The sequence below is a fragment of the Hordeum vulgare genome, chromosome 5H (genome assembly GCF_904849725.1).
Source record: "Hordeum vulgare subsp. vulgare chromosome 5H, MorexV3_pseudomolecules_assembly, whole genome shotgun sequence".
Taxonomy (NCBI): domain Eukaryota; kingdom Viridiplantae; phylum Streptophyta; class Magnoliopsida; order Poales; family Poaceae; genus Hordeum; species Hordeum vulgare.
The window spans coordinates 219,552,787-219,571,828 of record NC_058522.1 but is presented as its reverse complement, the minus strand read 5'-3'; the positions used below and the strand labels follow the sequence as shown (position 1 = coordinate 219,571,828).

Sequence of the window (19,042 nt, the reverse complement as noted above, 5' to 3'; positions counted from 1 at the left end):
GGCATCAATCCTGTGCTTGTTGGTGAACTCCGTGATCATCATGTGGTTGGTGTTGAGTCCACGCTCCACCCTCCCTTGGCACTTGAAGACTTGTTGCTCCATTGCTTCAAGCCTCGTCTCCATGCTTCCGGTCTTCTTAGGCCCCTCAACATCACGAATGCGCAACATCCCCTAACGCATCTCGATATTTGAGGGTGTTGCAGCACTTCCGTAAGGTAGGGATTGATGACCTTCTCGAAGATCTTGTCCTTAGGAGCTTTTGGGGAAGTCATGGCGATCTAGATCTGCAACAGAAACAGGCTCGAAACGAAAAATAGAGGAAATCTGCATGATGCAGAGGTCAGACCAAACGGAAGAATATATAATGAGTTTTTTCAGACCAGAAGGAGTCTCGTGCACAAAAACGGAGTCCGGGAGCCGCACGAGGTGGCCACAAGCCCTCACTGTGCAGCTAGGGGGTGGGCCCGCGCAGTGCAGGCTTGTCGCCTCCTCGCGCACTTTTTGGACTACTTCCAATTTTTTTATTTTTTCAAATATTCCAAAACGGAGAAAATTTCCTATTGGAAAAGTTTTGGACTCTGTTTTCTAACCGAATCACATACCTCTTCGTTTTCGGAGTCTGAAACAGGCTGATAAATGTCCCTTAGGTATTCTTCCGGAGTTATGGTATTGATGATATTGCTTTCAACATTTATGGGAGTACCTGAGATATAATGCTTGATTCTCTGCCCATTTAGCACTCTCGGACAACTACCTTCCGTGTTGTTGATCTTGATAGCACCGGAATGGTATACTTCCTCAACAACATAGGGACCTTCCCATTTAGAGAGAAGCTTGCATGCAAAGAATCTTAAATGAGAGTTATATAGCAAGGCATAATCACCTACATTGAACTCACGCTTTTGTATCCTCTTATCATGCCACCTCTTAACCTTCTCTTTGAAAAGCTTGGCATTCTCATATGTTTGAGTTCTCCACTCATCAAGCGAGCTAATGTCAAATAACCTCTTCTCACCGGCAAGTTTGAAATCAAGGTTGAGCTATTTGATTGCCCAATAAGCTTTATGCTCTAGCTCAAGAGGTAAATGGCATGCTTTACCGTACACCATTTTTTACGTAGACATGCCCATGGGATTCTTATAGGAAGTTCTATAAGCCCACAGTGCATCATCGAGCTTCTTAGACCAATTCTTTCTAGACCTGTTGACAGTCTTTTGCAGAATTAGTTTAATCTCTCTGTTACTTAGCTCTACTTGACCAGTGGACTGAGGGTGATAGGGGACGCAATTCTATGGTTGACATCATACTTAGCAAGCGTTTTACGGAAAGCACCATGAATGAAGTGTGAACCACCATCGGTCATTAGATATCTAGGGACTCCAAATCTAGGGAAGATAACTTCTTTCAGGATCTTGATAGAGGTGTTGTGATCAGCACTACTAGTGGGGATAGCTTCTACCCACTTAGTGACGTAATCAACAACAACTAAGATGTGAGTATACCCACTGGATTTTGGAAAAGGTCCCATATAATCAAAGCCCCAAACATCAAATGGTTCAATGAAAAGTGAATAGTTCATAGGCATTTCTTGACGTTTGCTAATATTACCTATTCTTTGACATTCGTCACATGACAAGACAAACTTACGGGCATCCTTGAAGAGAGTGGGCCAATAGAAACCTGATTGCAATACCTTGTGTGCAGTTCTATCTCCCGCATGGTGTCCTCCGTAGGCCTCGGAGTGACACTTCTGTAGGATCTGTCCCTGTTCATGTTGAGGTACACAACGTCTAATAACACCAGCTACTCCTTCCTTATAAAGGTGAGGATCATCCCAGAAGTAATGTCTGAAGTCAAAGAAGAATTTCTTCTTTTGCTGGTACATGAAACTAGGTGGTATGTATTTGGCAATGATATAGTTTGCATAATCAGCATACCACGGTGCACTACGTGAAGCATTGATGACATTCAATTTCTCATCGGGAAAGCTATCATCAATAGGTTGTGGGTCATCAAGAACGTTCTCCAACCTAGACAAGTTATCTTCTACTAGGTTATCAGCACCTTTTCTATCGACAACGTGCAAATCAAATTCTTGTAGCAAGAGAACCCATCTGATAAGTCTAGGTTTAGTGTCCTTCTTCTCCATGAGGTACTTAGTAGCAGCATGATCAGTGTGAATAATGACTTTGGAATCAACTATTTAAGTCTGGAACTTTTCACACGCCAACACGACTGCTAAAAATTCCTTCTCCGTAGTAGCATAGTTTCTTTGGGCACTGTCTAGAGTTTTACTAGCGTAGTGAATAACATTGAACTTCTTATCAACTCTTTGCCCTAGGACAACACCAACAACATAATCACTAGCGTCACACATGATCTCAAAAGACAAGTTCCAATCAGGCGGTTGAACAATAGGTGCAGTTATCAAAGCCCTCTTAAGTATGTCGAAGGCTTCCTCACAATCTTCGTCAAAGACAAAAGAAATATCCTTTTGCAAGAGATTGGTAAGAGGCCTAGAAATCTTAAAGAAGTCTTTAATGAACCTTCTATAGAAACCAGCATGACCAAGGAAACTTCTTATACCTCTGATATCTGTGGGGTATGGCATTTTCTCGATTGCACCAACCTTAGCCTTATCGACTTCAATACCTCTTTCGGAAATTTTATGTCCTAAGACGATGCCTTCATTAACCATAAAGTGTCACTTCTCCCAATTCAAGACAAGATTGGTGTCTTTACATCTCTGTAAGACTCGATGAAGGTTGCTGAGTCAATCATCAAAGGAAGACCCGTAAACGGAGAAGTCATCCATGAAAACCTCAACAATCTTTTCACAAAAGTCAGAGAATATAGCCATCATACATCTTTGAAAGGTGGCAGGTGCATTACATAAGCCAAAAGGCATACGTCTATAAGCAAAGGTACCGAAAGGGCAGGTGAAAGTGGTTTTCTCCTGATCAGATTGTGCAACTGGTATTTGGGTGAAACCAGAATAACCGTCTAGAAAGCAGAAGTGTGTGTGTTTGGATAGCCTTTCTAGCATTTGGTCGATAAAAGGCAAGGGCAATGATCTTTCCTAGTGGCCTTATTCAACTTCCTAATCAATCACCATCCTATAGCCAGTAATAATCCTCTGTGGGATCAATTCATCCTTACCATTAAGGACAACGGTAATGCCTCCCTTCTTAGGAACGGACTCACCCAATCTCTATGAGCAACAGGATAGATAATACCCGCTTCCAGGAGCTTTAGTATTTATTTTCTTACTACTTCTTTCATCTTAGGATTCAGTCTCCTTTGATGATCAGCAACTGGTTTGAATTCAGGATCAGTTTTGATGTTGTGCTGGCATAGAGTGGGACTAATGCCCTTAAGATCATCAAGAGTATATCCTATAGGAGCACAGTGCTTCCTTAGAGTTTTTAGCAACTTATTTTCTTCATGCTCCGAGAGGCTAGCACTAATAATGACAGGATATATCTCTTTTTCGTCAAGATAGGCATACTTAAGAGTATCAGGAAACTATTTAAGCTCGAACACAGGATCACCCTTTGGTGGGGCTGGATCCCCAAGCAGTTCAACAGGCAAGTTATTCTTAAGGGTAGGATATTGTTCTAAGACAACTCTATCTATTTCATCCCTTTCATCCATATGCTTATCATTTTCATGCTCAAGCAAGTATTGCTCTAAGGGCTCAGTAGGAGGCACGGCAATAGAACCTAAGGCAATAATTTCGTCCCTACTAGGCAACTCCTTTTCATGAGGTTGTCTGCCAAACTTAGAGAAATTGAACTCACGTGACACACCTTCAAAGCCAACAGTGACAGTTTGCTTCTCACAATCAATATGAGCATTGACAGTATTGAGGAAGGGTTTGCCAAATATGATGGGACAGAAGCTATCTTGTGCGGTAGCAAGAACGAGGAAATCAGCAGGATACATCGTTTTACCACACAGGACTTCAACATCCCTAACAATTCCCACCTCCCAGATAGTATCTCTATTGGCAAGCTGAATAGTGACATCAATAGGCTCTATTTCTACAGGTGCAATCTCATCTTTGATTTCATCGTATGAGGATTGAGGTATTGCACTAACACTAGCACCCACGTCACATAAACCATGATAACAATGATCTCCTATCTTAACAAAAACCACAGGCATGCCAAGAACAGGCCTATGTTTGTCTCTAACGTGAGGTTTAGCAATTCTAGCAGCATCTTCACAGAAGTGAATATTATGTCCTTCAACTTCTTCAGACAGAAGATCTTTGATAATAGCAATGCTAGGTTCAACTCTAATTTTCTCAGAGGGTGTAGGTGTTCTAATATAGCCTCTACGTATCACAGTTGAAGCTTTAGAATGATCCTTTATCCTAACAGGGAAAGGTGGTTTCTCAATGTAAGCACTGGGTACCACAGGATCATTATAGGCAATGACTTTCTCTTCAACTGGAGTGGGTTTAACTACATTGACTTCTAAAGGAGGATGAAATTTAAACCACTTCTCTTTGGGGAGATCAATATGAGCAGCAAAGGATTCACACAATGAAGCTACTATCTCAGAGTCAAGTCCATACTTAGCGCTAAAGTCACAAAAAGTATTTGTCTCAACAAAGGATTTAACGCAATCAAACATGAAATTCATACCTGACTCCTTACCTTCTTCAAGCTCCCAATCTTCAGAGTTTCGTTTAATTATCTCCAATAAATTCCATTTGAAGTCAATATCTCTCTTCATAAAAGAGCCGGTGCAAGAAGTGTCAAGCATGGTGCGATCATCATGAGAAAGACGAGCATAGAAGTTCTGAATGATAATTTCTCTCGAGAGCTCATGATTGGGGCATGAATATAGCATTGATTTAAGCCTCCCCCAAGATTGAGCGGTGCTTTCTCTGTCACGAGGCCAAAAATTGTAAATATAATTCCGATCACGATGTACTAAATGCATAGGATAAAACTTTTGATGAAATTCCAATTTCAACCGATTGTAGTCCCATGATCCAGTATCATCACATAGCCTATACCATCTCAACGCCTTATCCTTCAAAGATAAAGGAAAGACCTTCTTATTGACCTCACCCTTGGGCACACCTACAAGCTTAAATAAGCCACAAACCTCATCTACATGGATCATATGCAAGTCTGGATGTGATGTTCCATCTCCTGTAAAAGGATTAGCCAGCAGTTTCTCAAGCATACCCAAAGGAAATTCAAAGAAAATATTTTCAGTAGGTGCAGCACATTGAGGAGAAACTATTTGTGCTTCCATTCGAGGTGCAGATACCCCGAACAAGCCCCTCAAAGGATTAGTATCCATAGTGACAAGTGACAATAAATCTCAGCACACTATATGAATGTTTCCTTACCAAGTTCCACTTACCAAAGGCGCTTCACTCCCCGGCAACGGCGCCAGAAAAGAGTCTTGATGACCCACAAGTATAGGGGATCAATCGTAGTCCTTTCGATAAGTAAGAGTGTCGAACCCAACGAGGAGCAGAAGGATCCGACAAGTGGTTTTCAGCAAGGAAATATCTACAAGCACTGAAATTGTCGGTAACAAGTGATTGTGTGGTGAGAAAATTCGTAGCGAGCAACAAGTAACAAAAGTAGCAACGGTGCAGAAAAGTGGCCCAATCCCTTTTCTAGCAAGGGACAAGCCTAGACAAAGTCTTATAGGAGGAAAAACGCTCCCGAGGACACACGGGAAATTTCTGTCATGCTAGTTTTCATCATGTTCATATGATTCGCGTTCGTTACTTTGATATTTTGATATGTGGGTGGACTGGCGCTTGGGTACTGCCCTTACTTGGACAAGCATCCCACTTATGATTAACCCCTCTCGCAAGCATCTGCAACTACGAAATAAGAATTAAGACAAAGTCTAACCATAGCATTAAACTAGTGGATCCAAATCAGCCCCTTACGAAGCAACACATAAACTAGGGTTTAAGCTTCTGTCACTCTAGCAACACATCATCTAATTACTAATTCCCAATGCCTTCCTCTAGGCCCAAATAATGGTGAAGTGTTATGTAGTCGACGTTCACATAACACCACTAGAGGAAAAACAACATACAACATATCAAATTACCGAACGAATACCAAATTCACATGAGTACTATTAGCATGACTTGTCCCATGTCCTCAGGAACAAAAGTAACTACTCACAAAGCATAACCATATTCATGACCAGAGGGGTAATGAGTAGAATCAAGGATCTGAACATAAACTCATCCACCAAATAATCCAACTAGCATCAACTACAAAGAGTAATCAACACTACTAGCAACCTTACAAGTACCAATCGGAGTCGCGAGACAGAGATTGGTTACAAGAGATGAACTAGGGTTTGGAGATGATAATGGTGTTGATGAAGATGTTGATGGTGACGATTCCCCTCTAATGAGAGGAGTGTTGGTGATGACGATGGCGACGATTTCCCCCTCCGGGAAGGAAGTTTCCCCGGGAGGATGCTCCTGCGGAGCTCTAGATTGGTTCTGCTCAAGTTCCGCCTCGTGGCGGCGGAGAAACCACGAAAAATCTCCTCCGTGATTTTTTCCTGGACGAAACCCTCCATATAGAAAAAGAGGGGGCCATTGGGCCAGTGGGCTACCCACAAGCCCCCATGGCGCAGCCTCGGGGGGTGGTCGCGCCATGCAGGCTTGTGGGCACCCCCTGGTGCCCCTGCGACACTTCTTCGGCCCGGTATTTTTTATAAATTGGGTAAAAAATCTCCATTGATTTTCATGGCGTTTGGAGTTGCGCAGAATAGGTATCTCAACTTTGCTCCAGTTTTAGGCCGGAATTCCAGTTGCCGGTATTCTCCCTCTTCATGTAAACCTTGCAAAATAAGAGAGAAAAGGCATAAGAATAGTACCGTGAAGTGAAATAACAGCCAAAGAAGCGATAAATATCAACATGAAAACATGATGCAAAATGGACATATGAGTGTTGCGTCATGTTTAAAATTTTGCTAAACTTGAAATGGGGATAACAAACCCTAGCATTTCATTTGAATAAAACAATTCAAATAATTGAGGTTTTCAATGAATCCAAAATGGCTTTAAAAAATGTTAACCATGTCTCATAAATATTAGCAACAACATATCATGGGTGGATTAGATTTTCCTGACAATTTTTCTATTTTAAATAAACCAGAGAAATTGTTGCAAAACACAAACTAAATGACTATAATTATTTTAGTTGTTTCAAAAATGGTGAAACTTTTTGTGGATCTTGGAAATGCTCCAATTATACTTCATAATTAATTCCACGATTTTTGTGCTAAGAATTTAGCCCAAACAAAAATAAAATAGAGGGAAATTAAGTAAAAAACAATATTAATTAAAAGGAATAGAAAAGGGGAGAGATTACATGGGCCCTTACCAGCTAAGTGATGGCCCAGCCCACCACCCGCTCCCCTCCTATCGTCTTCTTCCTGTGCGAGTAGGTAGAGGAGAGCGAAGTCGCCGCGCCACCGCCGTGCAATACGCCAGTACCAGGCTGCTTGCCTGCCTCCCCAGGCCAGTGCAACAACACGGATAAGACCCCCGCTGTCGTCCTGATCCATTGCACTCGCCATTCGCCTCCTGCTCTCTACTTCTCCTCCTGCTCGCCATGTCCACCACACCCGCAAGCTCGCCGTCGTCACCTTCATAGCCTCAACCGCTATTTCGCCTCGCCGACCATCCCACAAGATCCACCTTGTCTCCCTCATCCTCACAACCAAGCCACGCGACCTAACGAGCTCCATAGCATTGACCCTGAGCTCTTCTCCAACTACGGCTGCCGGAGATCACCGCCGTTGTTCGCCGTCTTTAGGCCGTCCCTGAGCAAAATCTCAACGACTACAAGCCTTGTGAGCCCATGGGTCCGTTCCCCTCCTCTCACCGTCGATTACTAGCTGTAGTAGTCGATTTCATCGATGCCCGAAGAGCTCCGACGCGGGAGATCATCGTTGGTGATGCTCAGGTGCTCCTCAGGTCCACCTGAACCCACCAGTGAGCTTGTGAGGCCCCTTAAATGCCGTAGGTGCTTAGTTTCAGTTTGTTTGCACCATGTGTCATCAATCTCGACGACGCCTGAGCTCAGGCGTCCGCCAAGGTTATCGTCGGTGATGTTTCCAGCCACCTCAACCCCTAGGGTTTGTCCCATCTGATGCGCGCGCGAGAGCCCATTCCATAGATGCCCTTCATTGCCGTTTTGGTCGCTTGTAGGAGAAACCCGATCCCTTCATCGTGCATGTGGTCATCGGCAGCTCAACGTCGGCGAGCCAGCCCGTGTTTGACCCCCCGGGTCACTTACAGGTCGGGCTAAGCTTGGGTTAACTTTAGTTTAGTCACTAATTAAACTAACCTAATTAATTAGCCTAATGGGTTACCCACTAGTGGGCCCAACCCTCCTAATTAAACCTATGAGTTAAATTAACTCTGTTTAGTGCCTCGGTCACTCACCAATGGACCCCACTGGTCAGGTTTGACCTAGCAACGACGAGTTGACCTACTCAGGTCATGCAGACGCTTTTAGTGTATTTCCTATTTAGAAATAATCCTCGAAATTCCACAAAATGTTTAAAACTTTGCAAATTCATAGAAAATAATCTGTAACTCAGATTGAAATAAATTATATATGAAAAATTATCAAAAAAATCGAAGGAAGCCATTGGTGCTATTATGATGCATGTTAGAAGAAGTTATACCTTCTGATGAGGTCAAATAAATTAAGAGGTATTTGAAATACCAAATGTGGATTTTAATTCACGTTGCTCTAGGTTCAAACCAACTTAATTTAAATATGTTGCTAGTTGCATTACATCATTCAATTCATGTTGTCATGTCATGATCATGCATCATACTTTTGTACTTGTTGTGTATTGTTTTTACCTTATTTGTATTGCGGTAGGCTCTACTCTGCACGATACTTACGAGTATCCGAACGAATAAAAGTTTCCCACTATTGATCAATAATGAAAGCACCCCTTTTGAACATTCCAATACAATCCCATGCTCCCACTCCTGCTCTCATTTATTGCATTAGGACACAACATTGCAACTATTACTTGTCTCGGTAGTTGAACCCATTCCTCTGTATGACCTGTCATTGTCACAGCAAATATCTAAACCAAGCAACCTAGCATACCTGGTAGATGCTTGAGCCTTGATGTGCCCTTAATTGCTATGCTTGCTATGCTTAGAGTTCTGAGGTCGGATTCATGTGAGTGATGAAGCGGAGTGAAATGAATGTGTTCTAGTGACAAAGGTTAAATCCTGAACCTGTTTTGGTTAAGGTATTAATGAGAGGTTGTGTAGGAGTACATGGCTGGTTGTCTCATTGGTTCCGCCCTTAGGAACTGAGTTCTGTGTATGTGATCCAAGACTAGCTACTACTAGACATTGGGCTCCCGGTGCTCCAAGCCCTCTCGACTTATTAATCGCCTCGTAGTGTGTCCAGGAGTTGCCAGTAGTTTCTCGTGTTTGTAGCTTATATTGGGAGTCGTGCATAGCACCTACCTTAGGGGTGGGCTATGACGCCGTAGGCACGTGGCACAGTGCACCAAGTGGCTCCCGAACGGTGGGCTTGGGAACCCTGCGCACATCATTAGAGGTCGTAGCGGAAACTTCCGCCGGACTTCCGTGCGGGTTCAGTCTCAAATAGGCGATAAACCTAAACTAGGTGCTTGTGTAGCTAACGGTTGTGGTAGACTCCCTCACTGGGCTTCCGCTTGAAGCCTGCATGGGTGCTTGATGTGCACATGGCGATAAGTGGCAAGAGCGTGTGTGAAGAATTATAACCCTGCAGGGTGATTTAAGTTGTTCGAATAGCCGGGTCCTGGGATACGGACTACTTGGAAACATCTTGTTTATAGATAAATTTAATGGTTACTCACAAAAGTATCAAGACTAGTGTGAGTACCATGGATGGCATTCTCATAGGAAGACGACAAAGAATCCATGGTAGTGCATTGTTGTGATGATAGTGTACTCGTGTACGCTTTTTTGAAGTTGTTCAAAAGTACTCGTAGTCGTAGTATAGGTTAGCCAAGAGACAAAGTTGGCTTGCTGGATGAAACCCCACAACTCCCCTTGTTGATACATGTGCATGAGTAGTTAGATCTGATTTAAAGTCTTGTTGAGTACTTTCATACTCATATTTGCTTAATAATTGTTGCAGACGACGCCCATGATCCTTTAGGTGGGTTTTATCTAGACGATTACGAATCAGAGTAGCTGGTATCCCAGCTGCGATCATGAACCCTTGGGAAGGGGTATATATAGTCAGGTTGTGCGCCTATTTTATGCTTTCAATGTCTGTACTCACACAGCCTTGTGCTTCCACTTGGTTTATAAAACTTTCCTATATGACTTGTGTGCTGGGTCATGAGACCCCTACCTGTATGAACATATTATTCAAGGCTGTTTTGAGACTTCTAAATAAATGTTTTGATGTTGTATGGTTAAGTTGTGATGCCATTGTTGTATCTATGCATATCGGGCATGTCATGCGTACATGTGACATGTAACGGTATGTATAGGATTCGACACATAGTTGTGTGCCTTTAGTAGCACCCTTTAGAAGGAAATGCATCTTTGTGCTTCCACTAAACCTTAGTAGCTGGCTACTACTCCAGACACATTTTTTGACCGACATGTATCCTTTTTCGCTGATGTGTCTGTCCCCTAGAGGAAATGTCACATGGTATAATGGAGTCCATGTAGGTTGCTACGACTCGTCTACACACAGTTGCTCACCGACACCTGCATTGATGCGTTATGTATGCATGTCCCTGTTCGGATGTGCCACTTGGGTTTATAACTAGTTATGTCGACCAAGGTTCTTTAACATTTAAATGCAAGCGACATATTCACATACGTGAGTAAAAAGACGCGAATGGTCCCAACCAAGGTAAGGTGGCAGCTGTGGGGATAATCGTGTGTGAGACCGCAATGTGATGTGATATGTTATATTTTAGATTCTTATGGCTTAGGATCGGGGTCCCGATAGGTGCCTCCTGTTTTCGAGGACTGGAGCTACAAGGGGTTTTCGACACATCGCTATTGTTCAAATTGCTTAGTATCTCAGGGCGCGGACATCGAAACGCTTCAATACTTTGCTTAGTGGAAAATAGTTATGTGACTTTTCCCCAGTACTGGTGGAGATAGCTAGGATGATCTACCAGGTCTGGTATAGTTGTTTTTTTCTAAGGCCTAAGGTTGATTAGTTTGCGGAACTTCTCAGATATGTGTTGATAGTTGCGGGAAAGGCGCAGCTGATTACATTGTGTAAGTTCCTGGACCTGCAACCTTTGAGAAAAAGAAAGGAGAGAAGATATAGGAGGCTAGGAACCTTGACGGTCTTGTATCCACCTTGGATAGGTGATGAGTGAGAACAACAGTTTATGCAAGAATACATAACATAAATATGTACTTTCACATATAGTTGGGGGAATACTTGGCTCATTTACAAAGCATAAGGTCTTCACCTAGCTTTGTACAGAGGATTATAGACTTTGACACGAGACTCGTACAAAAATTGGTTGCCTGGAGGACCAACAATTGCGTCTCATGGGTAAAACTTGCTAAGATGCTCGATATTCCATGAGTTCAGTACTGGGGTGCCATATTCGGTCTCGAGGCACACAACATCGGGCCTGGTGACTTGTACTACCTGGTTAGGGCCTTCCCACTTTGGTGTCAACTTGTTGGATTCCTTCGCGGATCTGTTGAAGAATAAGGTCGACTTCCTTAATGCTCCTAGCATGCACATTGCAGCTATGATAGCGGCGTAGGGCCTGCTAGTATCAAGCGGCACGGCGTGCAGCCTGGAGACGATCTTCCTCAAGGAGTGTGGCATCGTCTTGCTGTACTGCTCTTCTGGTCCTCGTCAAATGCCTACACTCGAGCTGACCCGTATGTGAGTTTCATGGGGAGCATAGCTCTTGCCCACTAGATTAGGGAGAAGGGTGTCTTGCCGGTAGATCAATTTGGTGTCGTTTTGATTGAGCAAAGAACTGTCGGGAGCTCATCAACCCACAACACTTCAGCATTTTCCCTCTCTGCTTGGTCGTTGCTACTTGGGTGAGCAACTGACGCTAAAAAGAGCTTGGCGGTGAGGTCTCGGAAATATTCCATGAAGGTGTTGCTAGTGAATTGTTTGTCCTTGTCGGTGATGACCTTGTTGGGCACACTAAAATGGCAGACTATTCCTTTGAGAAACTTGACTTCTGCTAGTGGTGTTACCTTTCTCATTGACTCCACCTCAGTCCACTCCGTGAAATTGTCGAGTGCGACGAACAAGAACTCGAATCCCTCAGTAGCACGAGGCAAGGGACCGACTATATCGAGCCCCCAGACTGAGAATGGCCAGGAGAGCGGTATGGTTTCAAGGGCTTGTGTGGGCTGATGTGATTGCTTAACATGGTATTGGCCAGCTTCACATGTTGTTACCATCGCCGAGGCGTCTTTGATGGCGGTCGACCAATAGAAACCTTGTTGGAACGCCTTTTTGACAAGGGCCTGTGACCCGATGTGGGATGCACATACCCCTCCATGTATGTCTGCCAACAACTGTTGACCTTCCTCCCCGCAGATGCACCTTAATTTCATGATGTTTGGTCTCCTTCTGTACAGATTGTTGTCCATGAACTGGTACATACTCGACAGCCGGGCTTCTCTTTTGTCTTATTCTTCAACTTTGGGGTGGTCTCCGGCTTGGAGGAATCGGATGATCTGCTACGCCCATGATGTAGCTAGTGGCTTGATGACAAGGACTAAAGACGTTTCTTCTGCCGCGGGAGCACATTCTTCTATTGCAAGTGATGTTGAGCCCTCTAGAGTGTGTTGCTTAATAGCTGTTGTTCCATCGCGCACGACAACTTTCTTGGCGACCACTGGTGGCTTTGCCGAGAAATAGTCGCCAGAGTTGACCTTCCTTTTCTTGGCTCATCGATCTGATGTCATGAAAAATGGCTGAGTAAGTCGGAGTACAAAAGTGCGTGGTTCCACAGGCGACTTCTGAGCTGCTTGTTTTGACAGGTCATCGGCAATGCATGTTTTGCTCATTCGAGGGTATCCAATTGTTTTTATTTGGCTTTCTATTTATTTTGGACAATTGGGTATACAACAATTCTTGAGTACCTTTCTCTAGCTATCTATGCTTTCTCGTGTCAAATTCTATTCATGCTACATCACAAAACTTTAGCAAACACTTCAGGGATAATCTATCTGAGGAGCACTCGGAGATCCATCTCGACAAGGGTTGAGTTCGAAAACCTCCAAAAGTGCATCTCGGTGTGACCAACCTTGAAATCTCGGTCGCACCAAAGCCTAGGGTTGATCAGATTTTCCCTTCTCGGTACCACCGAGTTGTTATTTTGAGCCTCACCGTGTTTCTCTGTCAGCTGAGAGTTTAGGAACTCCGTGGTACCGAAAACACCATCTCCTCAAAATCTCGGTCCGACCATCCTCAAAATCTCGGTCCCACCAAAGCCTAGGGTTGACCCGATTTTCCCTTCTCGGTACCACCGACTTGTTATTTTGAGCCTCACCGTGTTTCTCTGTCAGCTGAGAGTTTAGGAACTCTGTGGTACCGAAAACACCATCTCGGTGTCACCAACGGCTAGGAAATATATACATATTGCACGGACCCGACGGTTGAAAAACTCTTCAAACATAGCCTCCCGCACCTCCTCGCTGCCACATCCTATTCTCGTGGACTTCTCATTAACTCTCTTGTGAGCCCTCGCTACCGGAGTCTTCGCCATCAACGGGAATCTCCACAACCGTCATCGTTGTAGCAGATTGACCACCAAGTTAGGGTATGAATCCGGCCCCACTTTGCGCTCCCAATGCTGATTCTTACGCAAATAGGTCTTGACGACTTCTGCCCACTCCTGCACTAATTCTATACAAAAGAAAGTTCCCATTGATTAACGCACAATTGAAATATTAGAATTAGTGGTTGGCAAGATTAAATCTCGGTGTCACCGATTTATAAGTCGGACGTACAGATTTGGTTTTAGGGTTACTCAGAATGTTCTCGCTGGAACCGAGTTCTCCTTTTCGGTGAAACCGAAAAGGGTGCCATGTTTTTGTTAATGAGAACGCCAGTCTCGGTGGCTCTGAAATTTTTGACTCGGTGGTACTGAAATCCCCTTTTGCTGAATATTAAACCTAATTGTTCAAAGTTCAAAAAAATTGAAACTTTTGATTTTTGTGATGCTCATCCATTCCAGCTCTTATATATCTCCTCACAGGGTTTGCTTGTTTGCTCGTTAGCTTGTGGCTATTTGTCAATATGTTAGGATCAGAGTATAAAGAAAACAACTTCAGTGAGCCTAGTGCTGAGATGGACTCAGGCACTAGTCATGAGAGGACACCATCTGACCCACGTACTCCAAGATCCCAAGGCTTGCCCAAGGGAGCTAGAAGGTCCACGAGGAAGATCAACTAAGGTGAAGAAGATGTTGACTTTATCCCTAAGGAATCTGTCCCCCAAAAGGAGAAGACCAGAGTCAGGAAGACTGTGAGGAAGGATTATGCCAGACCTACTCATTTTAAAGCTCCACATGCTAGGCTTGCAAAGAAGCCAGGTCAAAATAGAGCGAGGAAGAGAATTGTTCATGTTGTTGGTAAGCAAACCTCTATGTATGAAGATCCAACAGAAGATGCTGATTAGGAGGAGGAAGAAATTCCAGCTGAGGTTCCTCCTCCAAAGAAGAAAAAGATGATGGCTGATGATATGCCTAAGAAGACTGTCCCCAAGCATTCAGCATCTAAGGCTAAGAAGTCTATAGCTCCCAAGAGGACTGTAGAGGATATTCCTACAGCTGAGAAGAACAAAGGCTCTGCATCCAGAGAATTTGCTCAAGAGGAAGAAGAGGATGCCCCTATGTTTATGAATCTGAGAGTTCATTTGCAACTACACAATGATGCTCACCCAACTGCTGAGGACATGAAGAAAAGGTGAGATGAAGGACTCAGGAAGTGGAGATCAGTTGATCCATATGCTATGGAAAGGATAACTAATATTGATCCATGTTTTCACACAAAGGAGCAATAATATTTCTATGAGGGTGTGTTGCTTGATAAGAGTCCAATAGTTAGCTACATGAGATATGTCGATTGGGAATACATCAAGGCCAATGAACATTATTTTTCCCATGTGAGAGAAAACTTGAGGATGGTTAATATTGGAGATTTTGTTGGCAGAGAGATGACTACTCGGAATGATGAGATGATCATGCAATTCTATTCCACCGCTCATTTCTATACACATGGAAGAATTGTATGAATGACTCAAGGTCACCGATAAGTGTCTACAATTGATGAGTGGGCCACTATCATTGGTGCTCCAAAGGCATTAGAAGGAGATTTGGATGTGTATTCAGAACTGTCGGGACGAGTCGTGATCAACGAATGAACGTGCTCAGTGATTCCAGAGATCAATGCTCACTGAACACACAAAAACTGATAACAAGAGTCCTACATCCATCCATACCGTTTGATACAAATGATGACCATTTCGGTCAAGTCTTACATAGATACGGCCTTGAAGGCCAACACACCAAAGTTGACCAATAGCGGAAATATTGGTCGAAAGCGTGAACCCATGCTATCAGCCTTAACCTACATGTATTCTGATAGGGGAGCGTCCTAGCTCGCAAGAACGTCACCAAGGTACTCTTCACCATCTCATGTTCTCTCTTACCTGGTAAATCAAATAACCAGTGGCAATCCAATGAGTACTTTGAATGTACTCGCAAATAGCCCATGGTGCGGATTATGGATTTGAGTGAAATATGAATTATAGAGCAACCATTGGGGAAAGCAGGTTTTATAAGTGCATAAACATGGTCAAGTATTTAGATGGTCATGCATCACTAGGTAAGTACTAATTGTAAGAACAGGTTGCAAATATCAACATAAATATTCTAAGGGTTGAACACCTCATGTTCACCCTCCATGTCAAGTCACCAAACTTGACCAAGTAATCACTTTTTGAGGTGACACATTTATACACACGCACACTTGGTTTGTGTAGAAAATACTAGACGTAGTTTAAGCAGCACCACCCAACTGTCCTTGACCGTGGACACGGCTATTCGAATAGTTTGACACTCTGCACAGGTTGTATGCTATACCCACGAGATCCGGGAAACTTCCGTGTGATCCACGACTCGCGGTATATAACATACCCGAGGTAAGTACCGGAACAATGCCTTTACCCTAGAGACACTAGACAAAGAGTCTGCTCGATTGGTACCCAACCCACATGATGTACGTCTTACGATCACTAACTCTAGACCATATCATCCATGCAGGGACCAACGGTGTGCTCAGAACACGTAAAAATGGCATAGTCGTCCTACCTAGCACGACCCCGTCACGAGAGTGACCATATCAATCCCGCCACTAGTAACGCGGGCTCCTTGCTAGCACGAGCAGAGTAATCAACCCATCTCCATCCCAAAAAGGGTATCGTGGTCGCACATGTAAGGTTGGGACGGTCAGCAAATCTTAAATCTAATCCCACTTCGGCAACTACTCACACAAAACATTTCTGGTACACCACTTCTTTCTCAAGTGGTCACCATCTCAACACCATCACCCTCGGGCATTAGTGGCACCCGATGGGGTTTTCGTAAAACCTTTGTAATTACCTTTGTTTTACCATCACCATGCATATTATCATCCTATGTGTAGCACTATTGTCTACCTGTTAACATTTTATCAGCGTGACCCTCATAGATAGTAAGGTCATGCTCAATGCAAATGCTCCGGAGGAGCCATCGGTAATACCATGCTGGGGTGTACCAAATAATCTTGACTATATGCATAAAATAACCAACATGTCATGCATAAACATTTTCTCAGACATGGTCAAAGGGTTGCTTGCATTGCTCTAAAAGGTCTCCGAGTCTTCAGGGTCTTCCGGTCCAACTCCGAGGACTCCGTCTATTCCGTCAACTATCGTCGGGAACAACCACAGTAACCAAACAACAAGCAGAAACAAAAAGTGCTCTAAAAATAGGAATTCTATTTTTCTTGGACCTCTGTGGTCTTAGGAAAAATACGTCAAGCTTGTTCTAGGAGATCTGGATCCTCGGAGATTTTTGAATGTAGGAAAGGAGGAATAGGTGATCCTATAAGAAGTCTACAGAAAACATTCTGCTAAAAATGAGTGGAGTCACTCATTTAATAGAGCATTAATTTAGAAACATTTAGGAACTGGTTTCACTCGAATTGGAGTTGGTATGAATTTCCTATGGATTTTCTAATATGGAATAAACAACAAAAAGGGCTATTTATTTGATGCAACAGAAACATTGTAGATAAAAGTGTTCACCTAGGCTGGGAAATTGAAGAATGATTTAATATGTCTTTGGAAATTGGAATCACTCCATTTGGAGCTAATTTGAGTATCCTAGGATTTTTGCAAGGTGGGGCTAGAAACATTCAAATCTGCATTTGAATACTAACACTACATAAAAATTATTTTGAAAAATGTGCAAGGCACCTCCTTGGCTAGATCTTGATTTTTGGAACCTGTAGGAATTTGAATCATCAATTTTGCAGTTAAAATTATTTAACTATGTATTTTTGAATTTTATTTGGTAGAAGAAAAATGAGAAGGGGTTTCTACCAGAGGGGCTATCGTGCGCCCACTAGCGCTAGGGAGGAGGTGGGCTGGCCCATTAGCTCAGGCTAGCCAGCGGAGTGGCCACGCCGAAGGTGTATTCCGTCTCTTATGCTTCACGTGTAGGGACACGGTTTCCACGAAAGCTTCCTCCATTTAAAACCTGGCATGCCCGGCCATTGGGGTTGACATGGGGCCCCGCCCGTCGGACCTTTCTTCCGCCTCCCGCTCGGGTAGGGAGGAGCATAGGAGGACGACATGTGTCATGGTCCTAGCCACTCCCGACATACCAGAGCCGTAGTCGGAGCCCTGGGCGTGTGCCTCATCCCACTTCGTGCTCGGGGGAGGCCCCATTGGCCACAGGAGCGACCGGAAGGGAGGAGCCCGACGGGTAGATGGTGGGCGCCGACGACCCTAGCTTGCGACCTCGATATGGCGGTGGATACTAAGCCCTAGAGCGCTGGGAAGTATGGTGGAGGCATAGGAGAGCCTACGCGAGGCTCTCAGGGGGAGAGGGGGCTCGGGATATCCAAATTTGAGGAGGCTATGGCGATAACTCGCGGCCATTGCCATGATGGTAGGGAAGGAGAGGGTGAAGGGGGAGTTCCGAGGGTTCTTGCTGGAGGGAGATAAGGATATGGGAGGTAGCAGGGGCTCGAGATGGAGGCTAAGGTGGAGAGGGCACCGAGAAGGACCCCCGGCACACATCAGACGCTCTGGGCATGGGGTGCACGCATGCCATAGGTGGTTTGGATGCAAGCTGGCATCGGGGAGGGGTGTGGCTGGTCAAGGGAGGCTCTACAATGCTCAGGGACACGCTATCCTCACTGGAGCCGAATTGCAGCAAGAAGACAAGGTGCAGAGCACCGTTTCTGCATGCCAGTGGTGTGGTCACCACGGGACTCATGCCTACAGTGGCCTTACAACCAGTCAAATATGTCCTACATGCAAGGCACGCATGCAGGAAGGTGACTTAGGACTTTGGTTGCACTACAAGAAATATGTCAACTAACGACCTTCTGTCAGTGACACTTGTAGAATTGGTCGTAAATCTATGACCATTTGAGACCAATTGGTTGTAATCTGTCCGGAGGGGTCCTAACCCCAAAAACTAACGACCTTTTTCATCAGAAAGGTCGTAACTTCCTTACTGGAAAAGGTCGTAGAGCAGATAGCCCTGTTTCGCTCCCTAATTTGTAGCTAATTACGACCAATATAGATGGTCATAGCTATGACTAGGTGCCACATCATCAGTTTTGCCTACGTGTCATGTCCATGTGTTATTTTTTGCCTAGTTTGTGAAGCAACCTACTATTCTGTCATAGCTATGACTAGGTGCCACATCATCAGTTTTGCCTACGTGTCATGTCCATGTGTTATTTTTTGCCTAGTTTGTGAAGCAA

General features: G+C 44.1%; 1 protein-coding gene across 1 annotated transcript in view; it reads right to left on the bottom strand.

Moving 5' to 3' along the window:
* Positions 1–17,993, bottom strand: part of LOC123396520 — a 122,913-nt gene extending 104,920 nt beyond the window's left edge. The window contains exon 1 of the mRNA XM_045091437.1: positions 17,803–17,993. Within this exon, the coding sequence (XP_044947372.1) occupies positions 17,803–17,993 (191 nt within the window). The remainder of the gene's footprint in view (positions 1–17,802) is intronic.
* Positions 17,994–19,042: the final 1,049 nt, after the last annotated feature.